Genomic DNA, 22442 nt, shown 5'->3' on the forward strand with positions numbered 1-22442 from the left:
ACTATAAGACACACCTAAATTTAGAAAAGGAAAACAACAAGAAAAAGGTTTTGGTCTCCACGCACCCATTTTCGGCCCCTTTTCGAGCCCTTTTTTGGGCCCTTTTCCAGCCTTTTTTTAGCCCATTTTCGAGGCTTTTTTCAGCCCATTTTTTCTGAAAAAATGGGCCAAAAAAAGCCTCAAAAATAAGCCCAAAAAGCCTCAAAAATGGGCAAAAAAATCCCCAAAAATGAGCCAAAAGTAGTCTTGAAAACAGGCTGAAAAAAGCCTAGAAAACAGGCCGGGGGAAAAACTCAAAAATCAGCTGAAAAACACTCTGAAAACTGGCCTGAAAAGGTCTGAAAAAGGCAGAAAAAAGCCCCAAAAATGGATTGTACAGAGACCAAAAAACAGCCAGTGGGTGGGCGGGGCTTTAGCAATATTCGGTTTATAAGACGCACAGACATTTTCACCCCCTTTTGGGAGATAAAAAAATGTATCTCATAATTTGAAAAATACAGCACGTTGTTGAGTATTGCTTCCTTATGCCCCTGCGTCAGGGGTGGGATTGAAAAATTTTAGCAGTCAGTTCTCTGCCTGGTTGCTGGGTGGCCGTGGCCATGGGGCGTGGCCTAGTCAGCTTCCTGCACCACGGGGGGGGTGTTTTTTACACTCCCCAGGCTCCAGAGGCTTTCTTCTAGGCTCTGAGAGGCCGAAAATGGCCTCCCCCGGGCTCCGGAGGCCCTCCGGACTTCCGGTAGGCCCGTTTTTTACCCTCCCAGAGCCTCCGCACAGGCCCTGCACTTACCTGGCATCCAAAATGGGCCAAGTGGAGAGTCCTGGAAAGGGTGGCGTAGGGTGGGCGAGGTCAGCCAGTCCTTGCAACTACCAGTTCATCGAACCAGATTAAAATGTACATCCGGTTCGCCCAAACGAGTCCGAACTGACTGAATCCCACCCCTGCCCTGCACCCTCTGCTCCTAAGTATCTGATAGGCTGGTGATAAATCAGCACGACTATTGACTGTCAAGGGGCCCGTTTCCCAAGCTTCAATCATTTCTTTGGCTATTTTTGTCCCTGCTCGACCAACAATCATAGTAGTTGTGAAATTGAATGCATGTCCTTGTTCGTTGCAATGTGAGGCTGCCAATGAGTTTGGGTCTCCTCGTCCAAGGAAATTTCTCAAATAAGAAAGCTCCTTTGCCAGATTTTTCTTTTTCATTTTGATATTTTTTTATTTTATTTTATTTTATTTTTGCATTTATATCCCGCCCTTCTCCGAAGACTCAGGGCGGCTTACACTATGTCAAGCAATATGCAGACTCTCACATTTTTAAGACGGAGGGCCCTACCTGGTCTTGATTAAAATTGAGGACTCCAACGCAGTAAACTCTAGCTCCCATGGACCTGGCATTTTCTGCCTGTAGCAGAGAGAACGGAGGAGGAGGGGGAAAAAAACAGTTATTTCTACATTTGCCCCAAAAATAACATGCATGTGCAAATGTTGAACTCAACAAGAAGTGCTGTTGCACTTCAACCCTCACCTCTTTTTCCGCATACAGTGGGATCAAGCCTTCCAGCTTTCCATCTGTCAAGGCAATGATTACACTACTGGACCCTTTTGCTTTTGCAATCTGATCATTTGCCTGGAAAAACAAACAAATGCGTGCTCTTACAATTGCATTTGGAAGTGGAGAGCAAGAAATGGGAGGACAGAAATTGTGAATCATAAGGAGTTAAGAGTTCATCAAGCTGCACCCATATTTTTACGTGTAATGTCAATGTGAAGGATATGCAGGTAGTTCTTAACTTACAATGGTTTGTTTAGTAATTGTTAAAAGTTACAACGGCATTGAAAAAAGTGACTCGCGATATTTTTCACACTTACAACCATTGTGGCAACCTCATCAAAGTTCACGATGCTTGGCAAATGACTCATAATTATGATGGGGTTTTTTTAAACAAGTTTATTAAATTGTTAAAAAATATAATAATTTTTTTTCTCACATCCTGGACATAAACTTTTTCAATTCCTACCCTCAAAACGATGCTACAGAGCACTGCACACCAAAACAACTAGACACAAGAACAGTTTTTTCCTGAATGCCATCACTCTGCTAAACAAATAACTCCCTCAACACTGTCAAACTAATTATTAAATCTGCACTATATTAATCTTCTCATCAGTCCCATCACCCATCTCCTTCCTTTTATGACTGTATGACTGTAATATAATATAATATAATATAACAACAGAGTTGGAAGGGGCCTTGGAGGTCTTCTAGTCCAACCCCCTGCCCAGGCAGGAAACCCTACATCATCTCAGTCAGATGGTTATCCAACATTTTCTTTAAAAATTCCAGTGTTAAAGCATTCACAACTTCTGCAGGCAAGTCATTCCACTTATTAATTGTTCTAACTATCAGGAAATTTCTCCTTAGTTCTAAGTTGCTTCTTTCCTTGATTAGTTTCCACCCATTGCTTCTTGTTCTACCCTCAGGTGCTTTGGAGAACAGCCCGACTCCCTCTTCTTTGTGGCAGCCCCTGAGATATTGGAACACTGCTATCATGTCTCCCCTAGTCCTTCTTTTTATTAAACTAGACATACCGAGTTCCTGCAACCATTCTTCATATGTTTTAGCCTCCAGTCCCCTAATCAACTTTGTTGCTCTTCTCTGCACTCTAACTTTGTTGCTTGTATCCTTATGATTTATATTGATATTGATTGTTTCCTGATTGCTTATTTGTACCCTATGACTATCATTAAGTGTTGTAAGTGTTGTACCTTGATGAAGGTATCTTTTCTTTTATGTACACTGAGAGCATATGCACCAAGACAAATTCGTTGTGTGTCCAATCACACTTGGCTAATAAAATAAAAAAAATCTATTCTATTAGTTTATGTTGTCATATACAAAAAAATACAAAAGCGAATAGTAGGAAAAATAGGGAAGAGAAAGGGAAAGGAAAAATGAGGGGGGAAAAGGAAAAAAGAAAGAAAAGGCATTGACTTTGAACTTCCTTTGGTGCAGTAGAATAAGACATTAACATCAAACCTCAACTTTTTACTTTTACATAATAGTTTAAAGTAGCCATTTCTATAACAACAAATATATCTAATCAGTAAACCTAAAATCAAAGTTTCATTTTTTTTCCACCTCGAGCACAAAGTCCAGAATCGGTTTCCAGGTAGAAATAAAAGTATTTATACATAACTATGATGGTTGCAGTGTCCCAGGGTCCCATGATCATCCTTTGTGGCTCTCAGACAAGCAAAGTCAAACGGGGAAGCCAGATTCACTTAACAACTGTGTTACTAACTTAACAACTGCAGTGATTCACTTTACAAATGTGGCAAGAAAGGCTGTAAAATAAGGAAAAACTAACTTAGCAACTGTCCCGCTTGGCAACACTGACTTTGCTTGTCAGAAAGTTGCAGACTCCCGGGACCCTGCAACTATCATAAATACACGCCAGTTGCCAAGTGTCCAGATTTGGATCCTGTGATAGCAGGGATGCTACAAAAGTTGTAAGTCTGGAAAATGGTCATAAATCAGTAGAATGGGACGGGACAGGACGGGACGGGACGGGACGGGACGGGACGGGACGGGATGGAACAAAACAAAACGGAACAGCAGAGTTGGAAGGGACCTTGGAAGTCTTCTAGTCCAGGGGTCTCCAACCTTGCAACTTTAAGCCTGGCGGACTTCAACTTCCAGAATCCCCCAGCCAGCAAACCTGGCAGCAAAGTCCGCCTGGCTTAAAGTTGCCAAGGTTGAAGACCCCTGTTCTAGTCCAACCCCCTGCTCAAGCAGGAAACCCTATGCCATTTCAGACAATCCAATCCAATCTCTTGTCCAATTTCTTCTTAAAAACCTCCCGTGTTGGAGCACCCACAACTTCTGGAGGCAAGTCGTTCCACTGATTTATCGTTCTCACAGTCAGGAAATTTCTTCTTAGTTCTAGGTTGCTTCTCTCCTTGATTAGCTACCACCCAGTGCCGTTTTAACTCTAAACTGTCATCAATAAATGTCTGTAAGTCAAGGACTGCTTGTATTACTTTTATTATAGGATTATAATAACAGAATGTGCTTCCCCGCCTCCTTAACGGTATCTTTGTGAGAACCAGGGACGGTTCTCAAATTGGGAGTCAAATTTCTTTTATCTAACCCTTGTCTTGGTTGTGGGTCTTCCTTCTATTCCTCAAGGTTATTTTTACAGCCCATTAGGATATTGGATTGAATCCTTTTAATGAAGTGGTTTTCCCTCCCATTGCTAACACCACATTCCGTTTAGAGAAAACATTTGCTTTTACTTCAGTTAGCCATGAACTCTTCCTTCAATTCACAGAGTGATCATTTTAGTTTCCTCTTAGTTTTAGGTGCCCTGGGGGAAGAGGTCTCCTCCCAAAGGTATTACATCATAATTTCATCTTCCATTTCTAGATCCTGAAACAATCTGCTTAGTTCTTAGACCCGGTTTTGGTCACCATTGTTGTGTTCGGCTGGAGAACACATGACCAGTAACCAGCAGTTGATTGGTTAACCGCCGATGCTATAGCCGGCGGGAGAATTAAGGAGCTGCTATTGGCTGAGCTGTTTACAGCTCCAATATAAAAGGGCTGTCAGTTTAGAGCTTGCTTGCTTGCTCACCTCAGTTAATTGTTTGTAGTTAATAAAAGAACTGTTAATGGTTCTCCTGCGTTGCCTCACTTCTTGCTGTTGTTTTGCGAATACAACAACCATGATATAAAAAAAAGATGTGCAGACTTTAGAAAAAGTGAAGAGAAGAGCAACAAAGACGATGAGGGGGCTGGAGGCTGAAACATACGAAGAACGGTTGCAGGAATTGGGTATGCCTAATTTAATGAAAAGAAGGACTAGGGGTGACATGACAGCAGTGTTCTAATATTTGAAGGGCTGTCACAAAGAAGAGAGGGTCAATCTATTCTCCAAAGCACCTGAAGGCAGGACAAGAAGCAACAGATGGAAGCCAGTCAAGGAGAAAAGCAACCTAGAACTAAGGAGAAATTTCCTGACAGTGAGAACAATTAATCTGTGATATGACTTGCCTCTAGAAGTTGTGAATTCTCCAATACTGGAGGTTTTTAAGAAGATACTGGGCAGCCATTTTTCTGAAATAGTATAGGGTTTCCTGCCTGAGCAGTGGGTTGGACTAGAGGACCTTCAAGGTCCCACTCAACTCTGTTTTTCCGCTTTATGAGTCACAGTTCTTTGTGTGTTTATCCATGTGTGTATTATTTGTCAAAGAGCTTTTCAGAGCAAAAACATCATCATCATTATCCTGTATACTGCCCAGAATTCTTCAGGAATGAAGCATGTTAGAAATACTATCATTTTTTTAAAAATGCAAAAAATGATTCCTAAGGTTGAAAGTTCTCAAAATTTTCAAAGCCATGAACTACACTACATCTCCAATTAAAGAAAATACAAAGAACTTACTTTTTGTAATCCTTCGTGCATATATGTTTCACCTCCTGGCTTAACGTTCTGTAAATCTTCAATGCCTTTCTGAATTTTTTGCCTAAAAACAAGGGGAAAATCATGAAAAGGTTTATTAAAGACACCAAAATTACTGGAGTTAACTCAGTTCCTAGTAGCTTGGCAGATCTTTGGAGACAAAAGATTTGTAAATACAGTTTTCCCCTGGTCAAAAGTATTCACCCCAGAATCTTAAAATGTCTTGCTTTCTATGGCTACACCAAACAGATACATTGCCCACGGTGAATTTGGCCTATAAAGTATCAGGTGCGAATAATCAGGCCGTGTTAAATTCTAGTTCAGAGGATTCATTGCTCAAGACTATACACAAGGATCATCTAGTCATTTGAAGTTCAATCCTAAATTGGCATCAGATAAGGGTCAACAGAATTCTAGAAGGATTGGACTTGGAGCCTTTTTGGAAACGCAACGACTCTAAGCTGATAACATGCTTCACTCCACCCACCCCCAGCTCTGCCTGCTCTTCTCCTACTTCTTCCTTCCTTAGCGATCTATGTTAATTTTAACTCTGTTTATTGTTTCAATGGTTTATATTGTCATTTTTACCTCATTGTAAGCGGCGTAGGAATTTAACAAATAAATAAGGCACAGAGAAACCTGCGGACTTCACATTTCTGAATCACTCTCCGTTTCATCCCTCTCACCCACAATTGAAAAAGTAGACTAGAGGGGAGGGGGAAACTCCCTTCAACAAGCCATTTAAATCTGTACTACCAGTTCTGGTTGCCACCGAAGACATGCTGTGCGCTATAGATGGCAGCTGAACAAGTTACATAAAGTCAGTTCAATCTGTTTAATCCAAAATATTTTACACTCGGCGTCTATTGAAAACAACCTGAAACTGATTATGTACGAATGCAGATTACCAAGCAGACGCTCTCTGGTTGCCAGGGGATGTCTGGCAGACTGTCCACAGGCTCTGGCAGTTCTGCTGCCAAGAAACAAATGACAAATCAAGTTCCAGGGTTTGCTTTCTTTTCTTTTCTTTTTTTTTTCTGTTTTCTTTTTTCCCCCAAACCAGATTTTGCAATGCAAAAAATAGCTCTCGTACAATCAGTTCAGTTTTATTTATCCAGCATAGGAACCGAGACCTCCCCGCACTTTTTGACAACTGCAGCCCCTATTTCAGCTGTGGAGCCCAATGAGTACAAAAAGAAAACACAGTGGATTCCACAGTTAAAAAAAAAAAAAGAGAGATTACCATCTGGGTTGTAATACTCTGGAACAGGAGGAGGAGCAGGAGCAGAGGGAAAGAAGGAGGAGCAGGAGGAGGAGAGAGACAAGGAAGAAAAGAGGAGGAGGGGGAAGAGGGGGGACAGGGAGAGGGAGAGGCGGAGGAGGAGCAAGAGGAGAGGACAAAAAGAGGAGGAGCAGGAGGAAGAGAAGGAGCAGGAGGAAGAGCAAGAGGACCAAGAGAAGTGGGACAGGGAAAGGAGAAGGAGGACAGGGAAGGGAAGGGAAGGGAGGAGGAGAGGAAAGGAGGAGGAGCAGGAGGAGGAGCTGAAGGAGCAGGAGGAGGAGACAGACAGGGAAGGGAGGAGGAGGAGAGGGACAGGAAGAAGATGAGAGGGAAAAGTGGAAGGAGCAGGAGGAAGGAGAATGGGGAAAGTGAGAGGAGGAGGAGCAGGAGGAGGAGAGGGCCAAGGAAGGGAGGCGGAGGAACAGGAGGAGGAGAGGACAGGAAGGGAGGAGGAGAGGAAGGAGGAGGAGGAGAGGAAAGGAGGAGGAGGAGACAGACAGGGAAGGGAGGAGGAGGAGAGGGACAGGAGAGGAGGAGAGGGACAAGGAAGGCAGGAGGAGGAACAGGAGGAGGAGGACAGGGAAGGGAGGAGGAGGAGGAGGAACAGGAGGAAGGAGCAGGAGGAGGAGCTGAAGGAGCAGGAGGAGGAGACAGACCGGGAAGGGAGAAGGAGGAGAGGGACAGGAGAGAGGAGGAGAGAGAAGGAAGAAAAGAGGAGGAGGAGGAAGGAGAATGGGGAAAGTGAGAGGAGAAGGAGCAGGAGGAGGAGAGGCCAAGGAAGGGAGGCGGAGGAACAGGAGGAGGAGAGGAACAGGGAAGGGAGGAGGAGAGGAAAGGAGGAGGAGGAGGACAGACAGGGAAGGGAGGAGGAGAGAGGGACAGGAGAGGAGGAGAGAGGGACAAGGAAGGCAGGAGGAGGAACAGGAGGAGGAGAGGACAGGGAAGGAGGAGGAGGAGGACAGGGAAGGGAAGGAGGAGGAGAGGAAAGGAGGAGGAGCAGGAGGAGGAGCTGAAGGAGCAGGAGGAGGAGGACAGGAAGGGAAGGGAGGAGGAGGACAGGAAGAAGATGAAAGGGAAAAGTGGAAGGAACAGGAGGAAGGAGAATGGGGAAAGTGAGAGGAGAAGGAGCAGGAGGAGGAGAGGCCAAGGAAGGGAGGCGGAGGAACAGGAGGAGGAGAGGGACAGGGAAGGGAGGAGGAGGAAAGGAGGAGGAGGAGAGGAAAGGAGGAGGAGGAGAGGCACAGGGAAGGGAGGAGGAGGAGAGGGACAGGGAGAGGAGGAGAGGGACAAAGAAGGCAGGAGGAGGAACAGGAGGAGGAGAGGGACAGGGAAGGGAGGAGGAGGAGGAGAGGAAAGGAGGAGAGGGACAGGGAAGGGAGGAGGAAAGGAAAGGAGGAGGAGCTGAAGGAGCAGGAGGAGGAGACAGACAGGGAAGGGAGGAGGAGGAGAGGGACAGGAAGAAGATGAGAGGGAAAAGTGGAAGGAGCAGGAGGAGGAGAATGGGGAAAGTGAGAGGAGAAGGAGCAGGAGGCGGAGAGGGCCAAGGAAGGGAGGTGGAGGAACAGGAGGAGGAGAGGGATAGGGAAGGGAGGAGGAGAGGAAAGGAGGAGGAGGAGAGGCACAGGGAAGGGAGGAGGAGGAGAGGGACAGGAGAGGAGGAGAGGGACAAGGAAGGCAGGAGGAGGAACAGGAGGAGGAGGACAGGGAAGGGAGGAGGAGGACAGGGAAGGGAAGGGAGGAGGAGAGGAAAGGAGGAGGAGCAGGAGGAGGAGCTGAAGGAGCAGGAGGAGGAGACAGACCGGGAAGGGAGGAGGAGAGGGACAGGAAGAAGATGAGAGGGAAAAGTGGAAGGAGCAGGAGGAAGGAGAATGGGGAAAGTGAGAGGAGGAGGAGCAGGAGGAGGAGAGGGCCAAGGAAGGGAGGCGGAGGAACAGGAGGAGGAGAGGGACAGGGAAGGGAGGAGGAGAGGAAAGGAGGAGGAGGAGAGGAAAGGAGGAGGAGGAGAGGCACAGGGAAGGGAGGAGGAGGAGAGGGACAGGGAGAGGAGGAGAGGGACAAAGAAGGCAGGAGGAGGAACAGGAGGAGGAGAGGGACAGGGAAGGGAGGAGGAGGAGGAGAGGAAAGGAGGAGAGGGACAGGGAAGGGAGGAGGAAAGGAAAGGAGGAGGAGCTGAAGGAGCAGGAGGAGGAGACAGACAGGGAAGGGAGGAGGAGGAGAGGGACAGGAAGAAGATGAGAGGGAAAAGTGGAAGGAGCAGGAGGAGGAGAATGGGGAAAGTGAGAGGAGAAGGAGCAGGAGGAGGAGAGGCCAAGGAAGGGAGGTGGAGGAACAGGAGGAGGAGGACAGGGAAGGGAGGAGGAGAGGAAAGGAGGAGGAGGAGAGGACAGGAAGGGAGGAGGAGGAGAGGGACAGGAAGAAGATGAGAGGGACAAGGAAGGCAGGAGGAGGAACAGGAGGAGGAGAGGGACAGGGAAGGGAGGAGGAGGAGGAGAGGAAAGGAGGAGAGGGACAGGGAAGGGAGGAGGAAAGGAAAGGAGGAGGAGCCGGAAGAGCAGGAGGAGGAGACAGACAGGGAAGGGAGGAGAAGAGGGACAAGGAAAGGAGGAGCAGGAGGCGAGGGAAGGGAGGAGCAGGAGAGGGCGAGAAGGAGGGGGAGGAGGGGGACAGGGAGAGGAGGAGGAGGAAGAGGAGGAGGAGGAGGTGGTGGTGAGGGAGATGGAGGACCACCAATGGGGCTGCTGTGAGTGAAGAAACTGAAGAAGGAGTAGAAGGAAAATAAAAGTTGCTTATTGTACTTTAAAACCAACCAATAAAGCTCAATTTTGCAACACCCATATTTTCTGGAGCAATAGGCCCATAGGGACTTTCCTTCCTAATGTGTTCTTTTCACTCATCTTCATCAGCTTTCTTAACACCAAGACTGCTCCTCCTAGACTGAACTTCTAGGCCAGGGGTCTCCAACCTTGGTCGCTTTAAACCTGGCAGACTTCAACTCCCAGAATTCCCCAGCCAGCTTTGCTGTATATAAAATGTATATAAAAGTATATAAAATGGCAATGTATGAAAGAAAATGAATAGTTAGAAGGATAGATAGGATAGAAAAAAGAAACAAGAGAGAATGGGCCAAAAAAGAAAAGTACAATTAAAAGAAACGAGAGGGAGAATAAGGATGTAAATATGAGAAGAATAAGGAAACGAAGCTGATGTAAAGAAACCAATAAAGCTCAATTTTGCAACACCCATATTTTCTGGAGCAATAGGCCCATAGGGACTTTCCTTCCTAATGTGTTCTTTTCACTCATCTTCATCAGCCTCGTGCTTCCCAGAAGCACGAAGCTGAAGCCTGAAGATGACGAATGAGACTTCATCGAAACGTCGCCAAGACACTTCCAATTTTACGCGGGAGAAAACCCGAATAACCAAAGACCTACATACAAACACCCGCGAAAACCTCAGAAAATATATATATATATGTATGTATGTATGTATATATATAAACAAGAAACAATCAATTCCTACTTCCTTCTAGCAAGTGAAAATGTGTTTCATTGGGGAACTGGGAAAAACCAGATGAAGGGGCTGGATTAAAACTTGCAAATGGAAGGAGAAAACTGAAAATATTATAGAAAATAGCTCTTTATTCTGAAGGAACTTAAATCTCCCATGACAGATGGATTGCATCTTATGACAGATGGATTGCATCTTAAGAATACTTGAAAGAACTTAGCGATGGCTTGATTCAACCTTGGTGTGATACCTTAAGAAATTTAGGGCAGAAGGCTAGAAAGCAGGAGGCTATGAGTTCAAATCCTGCCTTAACTCTGAAAGGCAGCTGGGCCTGGGTGACTTTAGGTAAAGGTAAAGGTTCCCCTTGTACATATGTGTTAGTCATTTCCGACTCTAGGGGGCGGTGCTCATCTCCGTTTCAAAGCCGAAGAGCCAGCGCTGTCCGAAGACGCCTCCGAGATCATGTGGCCGGCATGACTAAACACCAAAGGCACACAGAACTCTGTTACCTTTCCACCAAAGGTGGTCCCTATTTTTCTACCGGCATTTCTTACATCCTTTCAAACTGCTAGGCTGGGCAGAAACTGGGAAAAGTAATGGGAGCTCACCCCGTTACGCGGCACTAGGGTTTCGAACCGCTGGATTGCCGACCTTTCGATCGACAAGCTCAGCGTCTTACCCACTGAGCCACCACGTCCATTCATCACTTGACTATCCAAAACTCAATATGCAATGCCCTAAATTAGCTCAACTGTTCAAAACGTAGCAGCTGGTCACAGAGTTAAACTTTCCCCATGTTATGAAGTGAATTCTTCTTTTGCCTTGAAAGTATATTTTAATAAATGTGGAGCATTTCCACTAAATTCTCAGCCCATGTCTAATAGTCTAGAGCAGGGGTGTGAAACTTAAGGCCCCCGGGCCGCATCTGGCCCGCAATGTGATTGGATCCGGCCCATGTCGCTTTGACCTTGTCTACCCAGTATGAAGAGGAAATATGCCAGTAGTTTGGGGAGTGGTGTCAATCTGGCCACACCCACCCAGTCAGCCCCCACCCCAAGGTCAACCACTGCCCTGATGCAGCTGTCAATGAAATTGAGTTTGACGCCCCTGGTCTAGAGAAAACTATAATGTATATTATATTGCAGAAAATATGACTTCAGTAACAGAGTTGTTAATGCCTGGAATGCACTACCGGACTTTGTGGTCTCATCCCAAAATCCCCAAAACTTTAACCTAAGACTGTCTACTGTTGACCTCACCCCATTCCTAAGGGGTCTGTAAGGGGCGTGCATAAGAGCACCAGCGTGCCTACCGTCCCTGTCCTAATGTTCCCTTTAATTGTATTCATTTTATGTATTCAATTCATGCTTATACTTATATATATTATTTAATATGTATTCGACAAAATAAATAAATAAATAAAATAAATAGATAAATATTGAAATTGGTGGAAACGTACAGCTTTATCAGAACACGGTAAAATAAAGTATCATGAAATACATTACCCTGTTTCCCCAAAAATAAGACATCCCCTGATAATAAGCCCAATCGGGCTTTTGAGGGCATGCACTAAAATAACACGCACACACCAAAAAATAAGCCCTCCCTAAAAATAAACGCATTCGCAGCCGGTCCCCACCTTTTCCTCTGGTTAGGGTTAGGGAGGCAGAGCTGGAAATCAGGTAAGATGGCAAGAAGAGCCCCGCCTTGCTCCACGTGCCCCCAAAATAATAAGACCTCCCCGAAAATAAGGCCAAGCGCTTATTTCAGGGCTCAAAAACCTATAAGACAGGGTCCGATTTTCAGGGAAACACGGTATTTCCTGTTGCAGACATCCAGTCCAAATGGCAACGGCGAAAATAAAAATGATGAAACCATGTGTTGCAACGTCGTGACAAGAGTTGCTATTGTGATGCCACCGTGTGTGTTTCTTCACCACCCTTTCTTGATTCTTTCCTGAACACAAAGCCTTTGGTGTCCCCCCCACCCAAAAAAAACTTCGCTCAATTCTGAATCCTTTCTCCATCGCTGGAAGTCATTGTGTAGACATCGAAACATATTTAAACAACAAAAGAAGACATTTGCACAGTGGAATAGGTGATGGTTTGCTACAGCAAATGCAAACACCCAACTTCTGAAGAGCCCCAGCTACCTTGAAATAATCGAACAAAATCTGGAAGGTTTGTGCCGCCCATTTAGAATTCGAGACCAAAGCAAAGGAAGACAATCCGTTGATGGCAACTTGGAGACTGCTTCACAGTTACAAATAGAACATCTCGGTGGAACATATGCAGAAGCATCTCACACCTCTGTCTTTCAGCAAAGGCACATTTTTATCCCTCACAGTTATCACGCTGGTTGTCTTCCTTCCAAAACCCTACTTAATGCTCGTGGCGCCAAGTCCTTCGTTCTTGATGTCAGATTGGAGAAGAAAGCACGTGGCTCCCTCCCAATGAATACATTAGCATCTCCCGTGAATGCATCTACGTGACTCAGCATCTAGAGTAGTGCCCCCCCACCAACCTTTTTGGCACCAGGACCGGTTCTGCAGAGAGAGTTTTTTTCCGCAGACCGGAAGCGACGTGGTTTTGCATACTGTCAGCACCCCGCAAATGGGGCTTTGTTCTGACCCAGCTCCCCAAACACGACAAGCCCTCTGAAGTGAACTCAAAGATTCCTTTATTAGGAGCACCAGCAGCCCCGGCAAAAAGTTTCTCTCACCGCAGGCTAAAAAGTCTGTCCGGCAAGGAGATGAACAGTTGTCTGCCACACCTATTCATTTCAGCCCCCTGCCTTTTATCCCCAGAGTTAGGGGTGGGGCTTTGCTAGCAGCGGTGGCTCTTTTGCACAACGACTGGCCCACAGATTTCCACTGCTCTCCTCTCCTCTGCCTTCTGCGTATCTGTGCATCAGGTACTGGACACAGCTGTTCCTCCCCTTCCTTATCAGCCACCTCCAGACCTGGGCGCTGTTGACTCTCCATCTGAGGGCTGATGGATGGCCCAGGCTCCACCTCTCTCTCTCTCTCTCTCTCTCTCTCTCTCTCTCTCTGCCTGCTCCATTCCCTCTTTCCCTTCGGAGCTCACAGGTTGCCTTGATGCTGACCCTGACTTCCACGCCTCCTTCTTCTCTGATTCGGCGGGTGGACGGCCAACAGGCCCCAACAGGCTTCGCTTGTTTGCGCGACCCAGTTTCTGGCATGTCGTGACCCACCCCCGGTCCATGGACCAGGGGGTGGGGACCCCTGACCTGGAAGGCATAGCAGAGTTCTCAAAATGCTCCCCAAGATTTCGCTAACTCTAGAAATAGCACTTATACACCACTTCATACTCCTTTACAGACTTCTCTAAGTGGTTTACAAATATCAGAATATTGCCCCCAACAATCTAGGTCCTTATTTTGCCAGATCTCGGAAGGATGGAAGGATGAGTCAACCTTGAGCCAATCAGGATCGAATGCCTGGCCATAGGCAGGGTTTGCCTATACTGCATTCTAACCACTGCACCACCCTGGCGATTTTTATAGCAAGCCACTAGAATGACGTGAGAAAGCAGACTCAAAAGGTGGCCATTTTGGATTTTGTGGTTGTATTTTTTTTTTTATCAAAGGTTGTATTTGAAGTTTGAGTCACACATCGGCATCTGCGCTCTGAAAAGTAATGGATGGAGTCAAGGGAAAAAATTAAATTAGATCTCAGTGCTTTACCGTCCACTGAATTAAAACTAAATATGCTCGGTATGCTTGATTTACAATCATTCATTTAATGATCGTTCAAAGTTACAATGCACTGAAAAAAGTGACTTATGACCAATTCTCAGACTTACGCCGTTACAGCATCCCTACAGTCATATGATCAAACTTTGTGTGGTTGGCAACCAGCATGTATTTACAATGGTTGCTGCATCCAGGGATTCTGGGTTTGTCATTTGCAACATTTGTAGTGAGCTTCTGACAAGCCAAGTCAATGGGGGAAGCCAGATTCACTTAAATGCATAATTCACTTAACAACCGTAGTGATTCACATAACAGCTATGGCAAAAAAAAAATCATAATGAAAAGAAGGACAAGGGGTGACATGATAGCAGTGTTCCAATATCTCAGGGGCTGCCACAAAGAAGAGGGAGTCAAACTATTCTCCAAAGCACCTGAAGGCAGGACAAGAAGCAATGGGTGGAAACTATTCAAGGAAAGAAGCAACTTAGAACGAAGGAGAAATTTCCTGACAGTTAGAACAATTAATCAGTGGAACAACTTGCCTGCAGAAGTTGTGAATGCTCCAACACTGGAAATTTTTAAGAAAATGTTGGATAACCATTGGTCTGAAGTGGTGTAGGGTTTCCTGCCTAAGCAAAGGGGTTGGACTAGAAGACCTCCAAGGTCCCTTCCAAATCTGTCCTATTCCTATTATTCCTATTCTATTCCATTCCATTCTATTATCTCCAAGGTCCCTTCCAACTCTGTTATTCTATTCTAAGTATTGTTAATTATAAATTGGTGTATGACTCACTTAACAAGTGCCTTGCTTAGCAACAAAAATTTGGGGCTCAATTGTAGATGTAAGTTCAGGGCTATCTCTACACTCCCTGGCAAGATACCAGGCCCCAAGAATCAAGAAGGACACATGGAGTTACTTCTGAGCAGTTTTCTTTATTGTTCTTCACCTACAGACAGAAATCTTGCCAAATCAAGGGCAACCATCTACATCGCCATAGATATTCTCTGAGAATTGCTAATGAGGAGCCCTCTAACTTTCTTTCTCCTGATCAAACTATCGAAGTCTTTGATCCTCTCAAATATAAACCCTCCCTCCTGGGAATCCAGACTACATTCCACCACATCAGCTGAGAACGTCAGGTGTCAAACTCCACCCAATCAGGTTGTGGATGAACCTGTCACTGAATATATACAGTGATGCCCACATTTCCTGGGTAAGCCCACCCACAGATAAGCAGACCCTCAAATTTTTAACCAAACAAACCATGGGAAATGCAAGTTTGTTTGTCCGTGGGTTTGTTTTTCATGGCATTCGGTTAAAAATTCAAGCGTCAAGCTTATCCACAGATGGGCTTCTATGCAAGTACACACACAGTATGTGATAAGCCTAGCTAGATGGCTCAGTGGCTAAGACACTGAGCTTGTCAGTCAGAAAGGTCGGCAGGTCGGCGGTTCGAATCCCTAGTATAGGTCTCCTGCATGAAGCAGGGGGGTTGGACTAGATGACCTCCAGGGTCCCTTCCAACTCTGTCACTGTTAAATTTACAGTTGTGTTACTTTAATAAGAATGCTAATCTTGGTAAGAACATTTGGAATTCTATGGGAGTTATAATGGAAGCTTTAGCATGGGCAGCGTGAAATATATATTATTCTGGGCCAGAGGATACATATACATGCAAATAGTCCTTGACTAACAACCTTTTTTTTACTGATCGTTCAAAGTTACAACAGCACTGAAAAAGGTGACTTACGACCATTTTTCACACTTACGACCATCACAGCATTCCCTTACTCATGTGATCAAAATGTGGATGCTTGGAAACTGGTTCGTATTTATGACGGTTGCAGTGTCCTGGGTTCATGTGATCCCCTTATGCGACCTTCTGACAAGCAAAGTCAGTGGGGGAACCAGAGTCACTTAACAACCGTGTTACTAGCTTAACAACTGCAGTGATTCATTTAACGAATGTTGCAAGAAAGATTGTAAAATGGGGGGGGCGGAAATCGCTTGACCACTGTCTTGCTTAGCAGCGGGAAATTTTGGGCTCAATTGTGGTCGTAAATCCAGGGCTACCTATATATGAGTCTGAGCCAGAAGACTTGTATCTGATTTTAAATGCCCTTAAGGAGATATTCAAAATAGCAATTCAACACGACCATTCATATGTCAGGAAAACAGATAACCACCAAGAGGCCCTGAATTTGTTCTAACACTACTTATCCAGGGGTGGGCTGCTGGGGGTTCACAGGGGCTCGGGAGAACCTCTAGCTAAGATTCTGGTGCAGTTCGGAGAACCCTCAAATCCCACTCCTGGCTGGCCCTGCCCACCCTACCTCACCCGCCCCACCCAAGAATCCTCACGCGGCCTGTTTTGGATGAAGGTAAGTGCAGGGCACACTTGGAGGCTCGGGGAGGCGGAAAAATGGGCCTACTGGAAGTTCAGGCCTATTCCAGAGGGCCTCCATAGCCTGGGGCGGCTGTTTTCGCCCTCCCGGAGGCTCGAGGAAAGCCTCCAGAGCCCAGGGAAGGCAAACACACACACACACACACCGCCGTGGTGCAGGAGGCTGACTAGGCCACGCCCACCATGGCCACACCCACCCAGCAACGGGGCAGAGAACCCCTTGCTAAAATTTTTGAAGGCCACCTATGTACTTATCCAATTATTGCAACTGTATAATTCTAATTGCTGAAAATATTCACAGTTCTGTTGCTTTAAAAAAATGGGATTTGATAGCATTTAAAAACGGGCAATGCCGACATTTACTTACCTATCTTCGGTTAGTGACAGAATCACAGTTGCTTGCATGGAAAACACGATGAAGGATATTCTCATCCGAGGGCTTTTAAAGGTGAGAAAGAGAAAGAAAAACATTAAATTCAGCCACGTAAGCCAGAACATTTCAAGGAATCTTTAATTTGATCACACAGACCATTATCTAGTATCCGACACACATAACATGTTGGTCAGCAATTCTATATTTCACCTGTCCTGAAAGCACAATATATACTGCTAGATTTGGTACTCTCTGAGCTTGGTCATTTGCTTGCAGACATTTAGAATAGAATAGAATAGAATAGAATAGAATAGAATAGAATAGAATAGAATAGAATAGAATAGAATAGAATAGAATTTTATTGGCCAAGTGTGATTGGACACACAAGGAATTTGTCTTGGTGCATATGCTCTCAGTGTACATAAAAGAAAAGATACGTTCATCAAGGTACAACATTTACAACACAACTGATGGTCAATATATCAATTCAATATTCAACTGATAATGTTACCTAGTTGGGTAGTGAAATATCTGTAAGTAAACAGTTCAGAGAACAAAGAGGCTGCACAATTCAGTTCTGAGTTACAGATATTCTCTTATATTGGATCTGCTTGATTTTGCTCAATTCACATTCTGGATCAAACAAACCATAGTTCTTGGGAATTAAGCTGTTGCTTTCCCTTTTACCCCTTCATGGATTATTGCCTTGTCGTGGCAAAGGGGCTTGCGTAGCTCAATGAAGCTATGAGCTATGCCATGCATTTTTCCCTTTTAGAAGTTTAGACCATGGTGTTGTCTCTGTTCGTTTTTGGCCCATGGAAGAAATTATGGGACCAATCAAAACGCTAAAATTGTTTTTGTGACTGCTCTCTACTGATAGGAAATGATAGGGTATAATCTGCACATTTGGGACAAAAAACTGGGAATGAAAGTGTTTTCCATTCGAAGACCAAACTGGACATGCTCCAATCGTTACAACAATGTCCAAAACAAAGTTGTTCATGATTCTAAAAAGCTGAGGGAATATTAGAACATAGAATAATAAAGTTGGAATGGATTTTGGAGGTCTTTTAGTCCGAGTCCCTGCTCAAGAAGGAGACCCTATATACCCATTGAAGGGATTCAAATAATTTAACAACTAGTTCTCTGCCCTAATGACTGGCCATGGTGGGTGTGGCCAGAGCGTGTGACAGACAGCATTCGTACTTCTGAACCCCACCCCTGGGAGAAAAACAGGCTGCGGGGCGGATGAGCCCGGCCTGCACCCCATTTTGGGCCTAGTAGGCCTCCCTGAAGCCTCCTGGGAGCAAAAATGGGCCCAGGGGGCGCACCGGACCCCGTTTTGGGCCTAATAGGTCTCTTTGAAACCTCCTGGGAGCAAAAATGTGCTGCAGGGGGGCAGCACATCCCCGCACCCCATGTTGGGCCTAGTAGGCCTTCCTGAAGCCTCCTGGGAGTGAAAACGGGCCACAGGGGGCATGCACCAAACCCCGCTGTGACCCATTTTGGCCATAGGAGGCTTCACTGAAGCCTCCTGGGAGCGAAAATGGGCCCACCATACCCCATTTTGGGCTCAGTAGACCTCCCTTCACTGGAAGGGGCAGGGTGGGGAGTGGTGGGACCAGCCAGCAATTTAACTACTGGTTCGCCCGAACCGGCTGAATCCCACCACTGCCGCACACACTATGAGCAACCTGGCAAAGGAGAATGAGCACAGCAGCAGGAACCTCAAGGACAGGGGTGTCAAACTTGATTTCACTGAGGGCCACATCCAGGTTGTGGTTGACCTCAGGGGGCCGGGCGGGCATGGCCCTGGTCTCGCCTTCCTCCGCTGGAGACAATGGATTCCTCCAATCCCGCCCAGGCCACCACAGGTGCCCCCCTGACACGAGCGATGTTCGTCTGGCCACGCCCACCCTGGCCACGCCCACCCACCACCACCACCACCACGAAGTCAACCACAACCCTTATGCGGCTCTCAATGAAATTAAGTTTGACAGCCCTGGTATAGGGTCATTTTATAGCCCAGGAAGGTCCAGAAAGACCACGTCAAGCATTTGTCTTACAAGTCGTCACGAAAAATGAAGGAGAGACTGTTATCACACAAAGCGGGCTGTTTTTGCGTCGGCTAGTTATTATTTAATCCGAGGGAGCCCATCTCAAGCATTTTCCTCAGTCAATTTTTCTTTGTATAAAGATATAAAGATTTGTATAAAGATATCTTTGTATAAAGATAGATCCCGTCATTGGCAAAAAATATATAGCCTTTTAGCCTTTTGTATGTTTGGATTTTTTTTTTTTAATCCCACCATCAAGGAATCCCATTCTGGGGAGAAATTCATAAGCGTACGTTCCCATTATTATTATTTCAAATAGCCTCACTGCCCGTTTGAAGCTCTCAAAAAGAAACCGAACGTGTGTTATGTTGTAACTTCAGGCCTTCGTCGTTCAGGCCCAGAAAGTGGGGGGGTTTTTTTTTAAAAAAAATGGAGAACAGATGTACAACCCTTACTGGAGTGATCTAATTCTTATAATGAAACCTGCTCAGAATTTTTACCATATGCTGCACCGAACAGCATTTGTCAACCCTGGAACCCTTCCTTTCCCCCCCCCCCCACTCGCCCTAAAGAAAGAAAAGGAGTGGGGGAAACAAGGACAAAACTCTCAAAAGCTGTTAAGAACGATTCCACCAAATCGTTTTTGTTCCAGTCAGTTCAGAAATAAAAAAGGGTGGAGTTCTTGTCGAGATCAAGAGTGACCAAAAGTCTCAGGAATTGGGCAATCAAATCATTTTTGGAAGGAACCAGCATCTCTGTTGCCAGTAACTGAAATTCCAGATCCCGTGACCTTTGCCAATTTACTCTTTTTATTAACTTACATTGTCCCAGGAAAGAGATACTAATCAGATTTCTTTCCTTATTCTACAGAGGCCTTGTTTTCTGCCCTACGAAGATAAGATGCGTTGCAATTAAGATTCCTCTTCCACATGGTTTTGCACCAGCTGGCCAAACACAATTGCCTGACTGTACTGCATTTTCCATAGGAAACAATTAAGTACGGTGATGTCTATGCAATTGCTTCCAGGACTCAAAGAGTCCTGTGTTTCACTAGACTTTGAGTGTCGTCTATAACTTTTAAAATAATCTTGTTCTGGTCTGAGGGGTTACCATGATCAAAATCGTGCTGCTATTATAAGGCAGATGTTGGGTACCATCTGTGTAACATCCTTGGGAAGAAGTCAGAAAACTATAGAATATAATAAATATTCCTCTGTGGCTCAGACTGGTAAGACAGTCTGTTATTAACAGCAGCTGCTTGCAATTACTGCAGGTTCAAGCCCCACCAGGCCCAAGGTTGACTCAGCCTTCCATCCTTTATAAGGTAGGTAAAATAAGGACCCAGATTGTTGGGGGCAATAAAGTTGACTTTGTATATAATATACAAATGGATGAAGACTATTGCTTGACAAAGTGTAAGCTGCCCTGAGTCTTCGGAGAAGGGCGGGATATAAATGCAAATAATTTTTTTTAAAAAATGCCGGGGGTCCAACAGCTGCTTTCCTTGAAAACGCAGGAAAAGGTGTGATTGTATAATGAAAAGGAGAAGAAACAGAGGGAAGGAAAACTAAGGGACCAAAAATGTTATTTCCCTGTTTTTGTTCTTCTTTTTCGCCGCAGGATTGATTTAAAACTACTCTTTTTTACATTCTGATAAAAAGTATTGTTTTTATCTTAATATATTTTAAATCTTTTCCTGCCCCTCCATTTTTTTTTGCTCTGCAACAGTCATTTTGGTCAGAATTGTATCTGGTATCCTGTCATGCAGGCTCAAACACCACTCTTAATGGCCATTTCTAGAGATATTCTTAGCAAGTGTTGGAAATTTGAGCTAAACATGTTCCAGCTTCTTTTTCAACTGGACTCAACAAAACAGACGTTCTTATGTTAAGAACAAGCCAGATCTAGTTTCGAACTCATTTGCACGCTATGAAACTATTCATAGTCTGCAGGGAAAACAGGAAATTAAAGAGAAAATAGTTACCAGAAAAAAAAAGGAAATATGGTCCTTTCTAACTCGTTCGACAACTTACCTCACAAATCTTTCTGTCAGCTGCTTCACAAATTCAACAATTTCTGACCAGTGTGTGGTTACGCTCCCTGATCTACAAAAAAAGAAAAATAGCCAAAAATGAATGTTCATTAAGTCCCAATAAACAGTCAAATTTCTTAAAATACTTCTTTGAAACACTGTTTTCATGAAGGATTCAAACTTTCCTGCTACAGGTAGTTTCCCACTTATGACCAGTCATAACTTAGAGCCCGGATTCCAAGTTCCAGGAGATACACACACACACATACACACACCTTGAGGGGTTTGTGACTTGGCAGCATCTAAGATGGACTTGGGTTGAGTCACCGACAACAAGCTGAATATGAATTAGCAATGTGGGTCAGGCTAACCTAGTTATGAGCTTTGACACCATCTTTGATACAAACCAACAGCTGTATCAAAGATGCAAGAAGTCATTATTTATTGTTATTGATTATCACACAGATAGGATCACACCTTATTTGGAGCATTGCTTTTTCAGAAGAATATTGACAGATTAAAGAGGCTGCAGAGGAAGACAGTACAGCAGGGGTGTCCAAAACTTGGGAAGTGTAAACTTGCATATGATGGCTGAGGAATTCTGGGAGTTGAAGTCCACAAGTCTTAAAGTTGCCAGGTTCGGACACCCTCCAGTAAAGATTGGGATTATAGTGCAAAATGAAGGAATTTGGGATTCTTAAGGAAAGAAGAGGTAAGAAGACATAAAGTACATAAAGAGAAGCTACAAGGATTGTGGTCACAAGAACGATTGCTCCATGCCCACACAAAAAAAAACAGGACCCAAAATAATGAGTAAAAATTATACTCACCTAAATTTTATTTAAATTGTCCTAGGCAACTTTAAGATTTGAGGACTTCAACTCCCAGAAGTCCTCAGCCAGCATGGGTGGCTGGGGAATGGGCAATTCTGGGAGTTGAAGTGGCCGGGTGAGGACTTCTGGGAGTTGAAGTCTCAAGGTTGCCAAGGTTTAACACCTCTGGTTTAAATGGAAACCTTTTTGATGATAAGATTTATAAAACAGTGGAATAGAATAGAATAGAATAGAATAGAATAGAATAGAATAGAATAGAATAGAATAGAATAGAATAGAATAGAATTCTTTATTGGCCAAGTGTGATTGGACACACAAGGAATTTGTCTTGGTGCATACGCTCTCAGTGTACATAAAAGAAAAGACCATCAAGAATTCTAAGGTACAACAGTGGATCAGTCTGCCAATGGAGGTTGGGTTCTCCACCTCTAAAGTTGTTTTTTTTTTAAGAAAAGGCTGTCTAAGGATGGTTTGATTAGTTTTCCTGAATATATGGCAGGGGGCTGGACTATATAATCTTCATCCATCCCATCCAACTCTATAATTTGTTTGGAACCCATACCACATTTCTGACATCAATACAATTGAACATGTCCAGAAATATTTTACAAGAAGAGTAGTCCACTCCTCCGAATACAACAAAATACCTTATGCCATCAGACTTGAAATCCTGGGTTTAGAAAATTTAGAACTACGCCGCCTTCAACATGACCTGAGTTTAACTCATAGATTCATCTATTACAATGTCCTTCCTGTCGAAGACTACTTCAGCTTCAATCG

At 44.7% G+C, this 22442-nt stretch overlaps 1 protein-coding gene across 1 annotated transcript in view; it reads right to left on the bottom strand.

Annotated features, from left to right (window-relative positions):
• The window catches only part of ANTXR2 (ANTXR cell adhesion molecule 2), a 192471-nt gene that overhangs the window by 162666 nt on the left and 7363 nt on the right, over window positions 1-22442 (bottom strand). The window contains exons 2-6 of the mRNA XM_058192834.1: window positions 20831-20902; window positions 16735-16806; window positions 5442-5523; window positions 1524-1625; window positions 1332-1400 (exon numbers count right to left, since the gene is read on the bottom strand). Of these exons, the coding sequence (XP_058048817.1) occupies window positions 1332-1400; window positions 1524-1625; window positions 5442-5523; window positions 16735-16806; window positions 20831-20902 (397 nt within the window). The remainder of the gene's footprint in view (window positions 1-1331; window positions 1401-1523; window positions 1626-5441; window positions 5524-16734; window positions 16807-20830; window positions 20903-22442) is intronic.

Source organism: Ahaetulla prasina, chromosome 8 (genome assembly GCF_028640845.1).
Source record: "Ahaetulla prasina isolate Xishuangbanna chromosome 8, ASM2864084v1, whole genome shotgun sequence".
Taxonomy (NCBI): domain Eukaryota; kingdom Metazoa; phylum Chordata; class Lepidosauria; order Squamata; family Colubridae; genus Ahaetulla; species Ahaetulla prasina.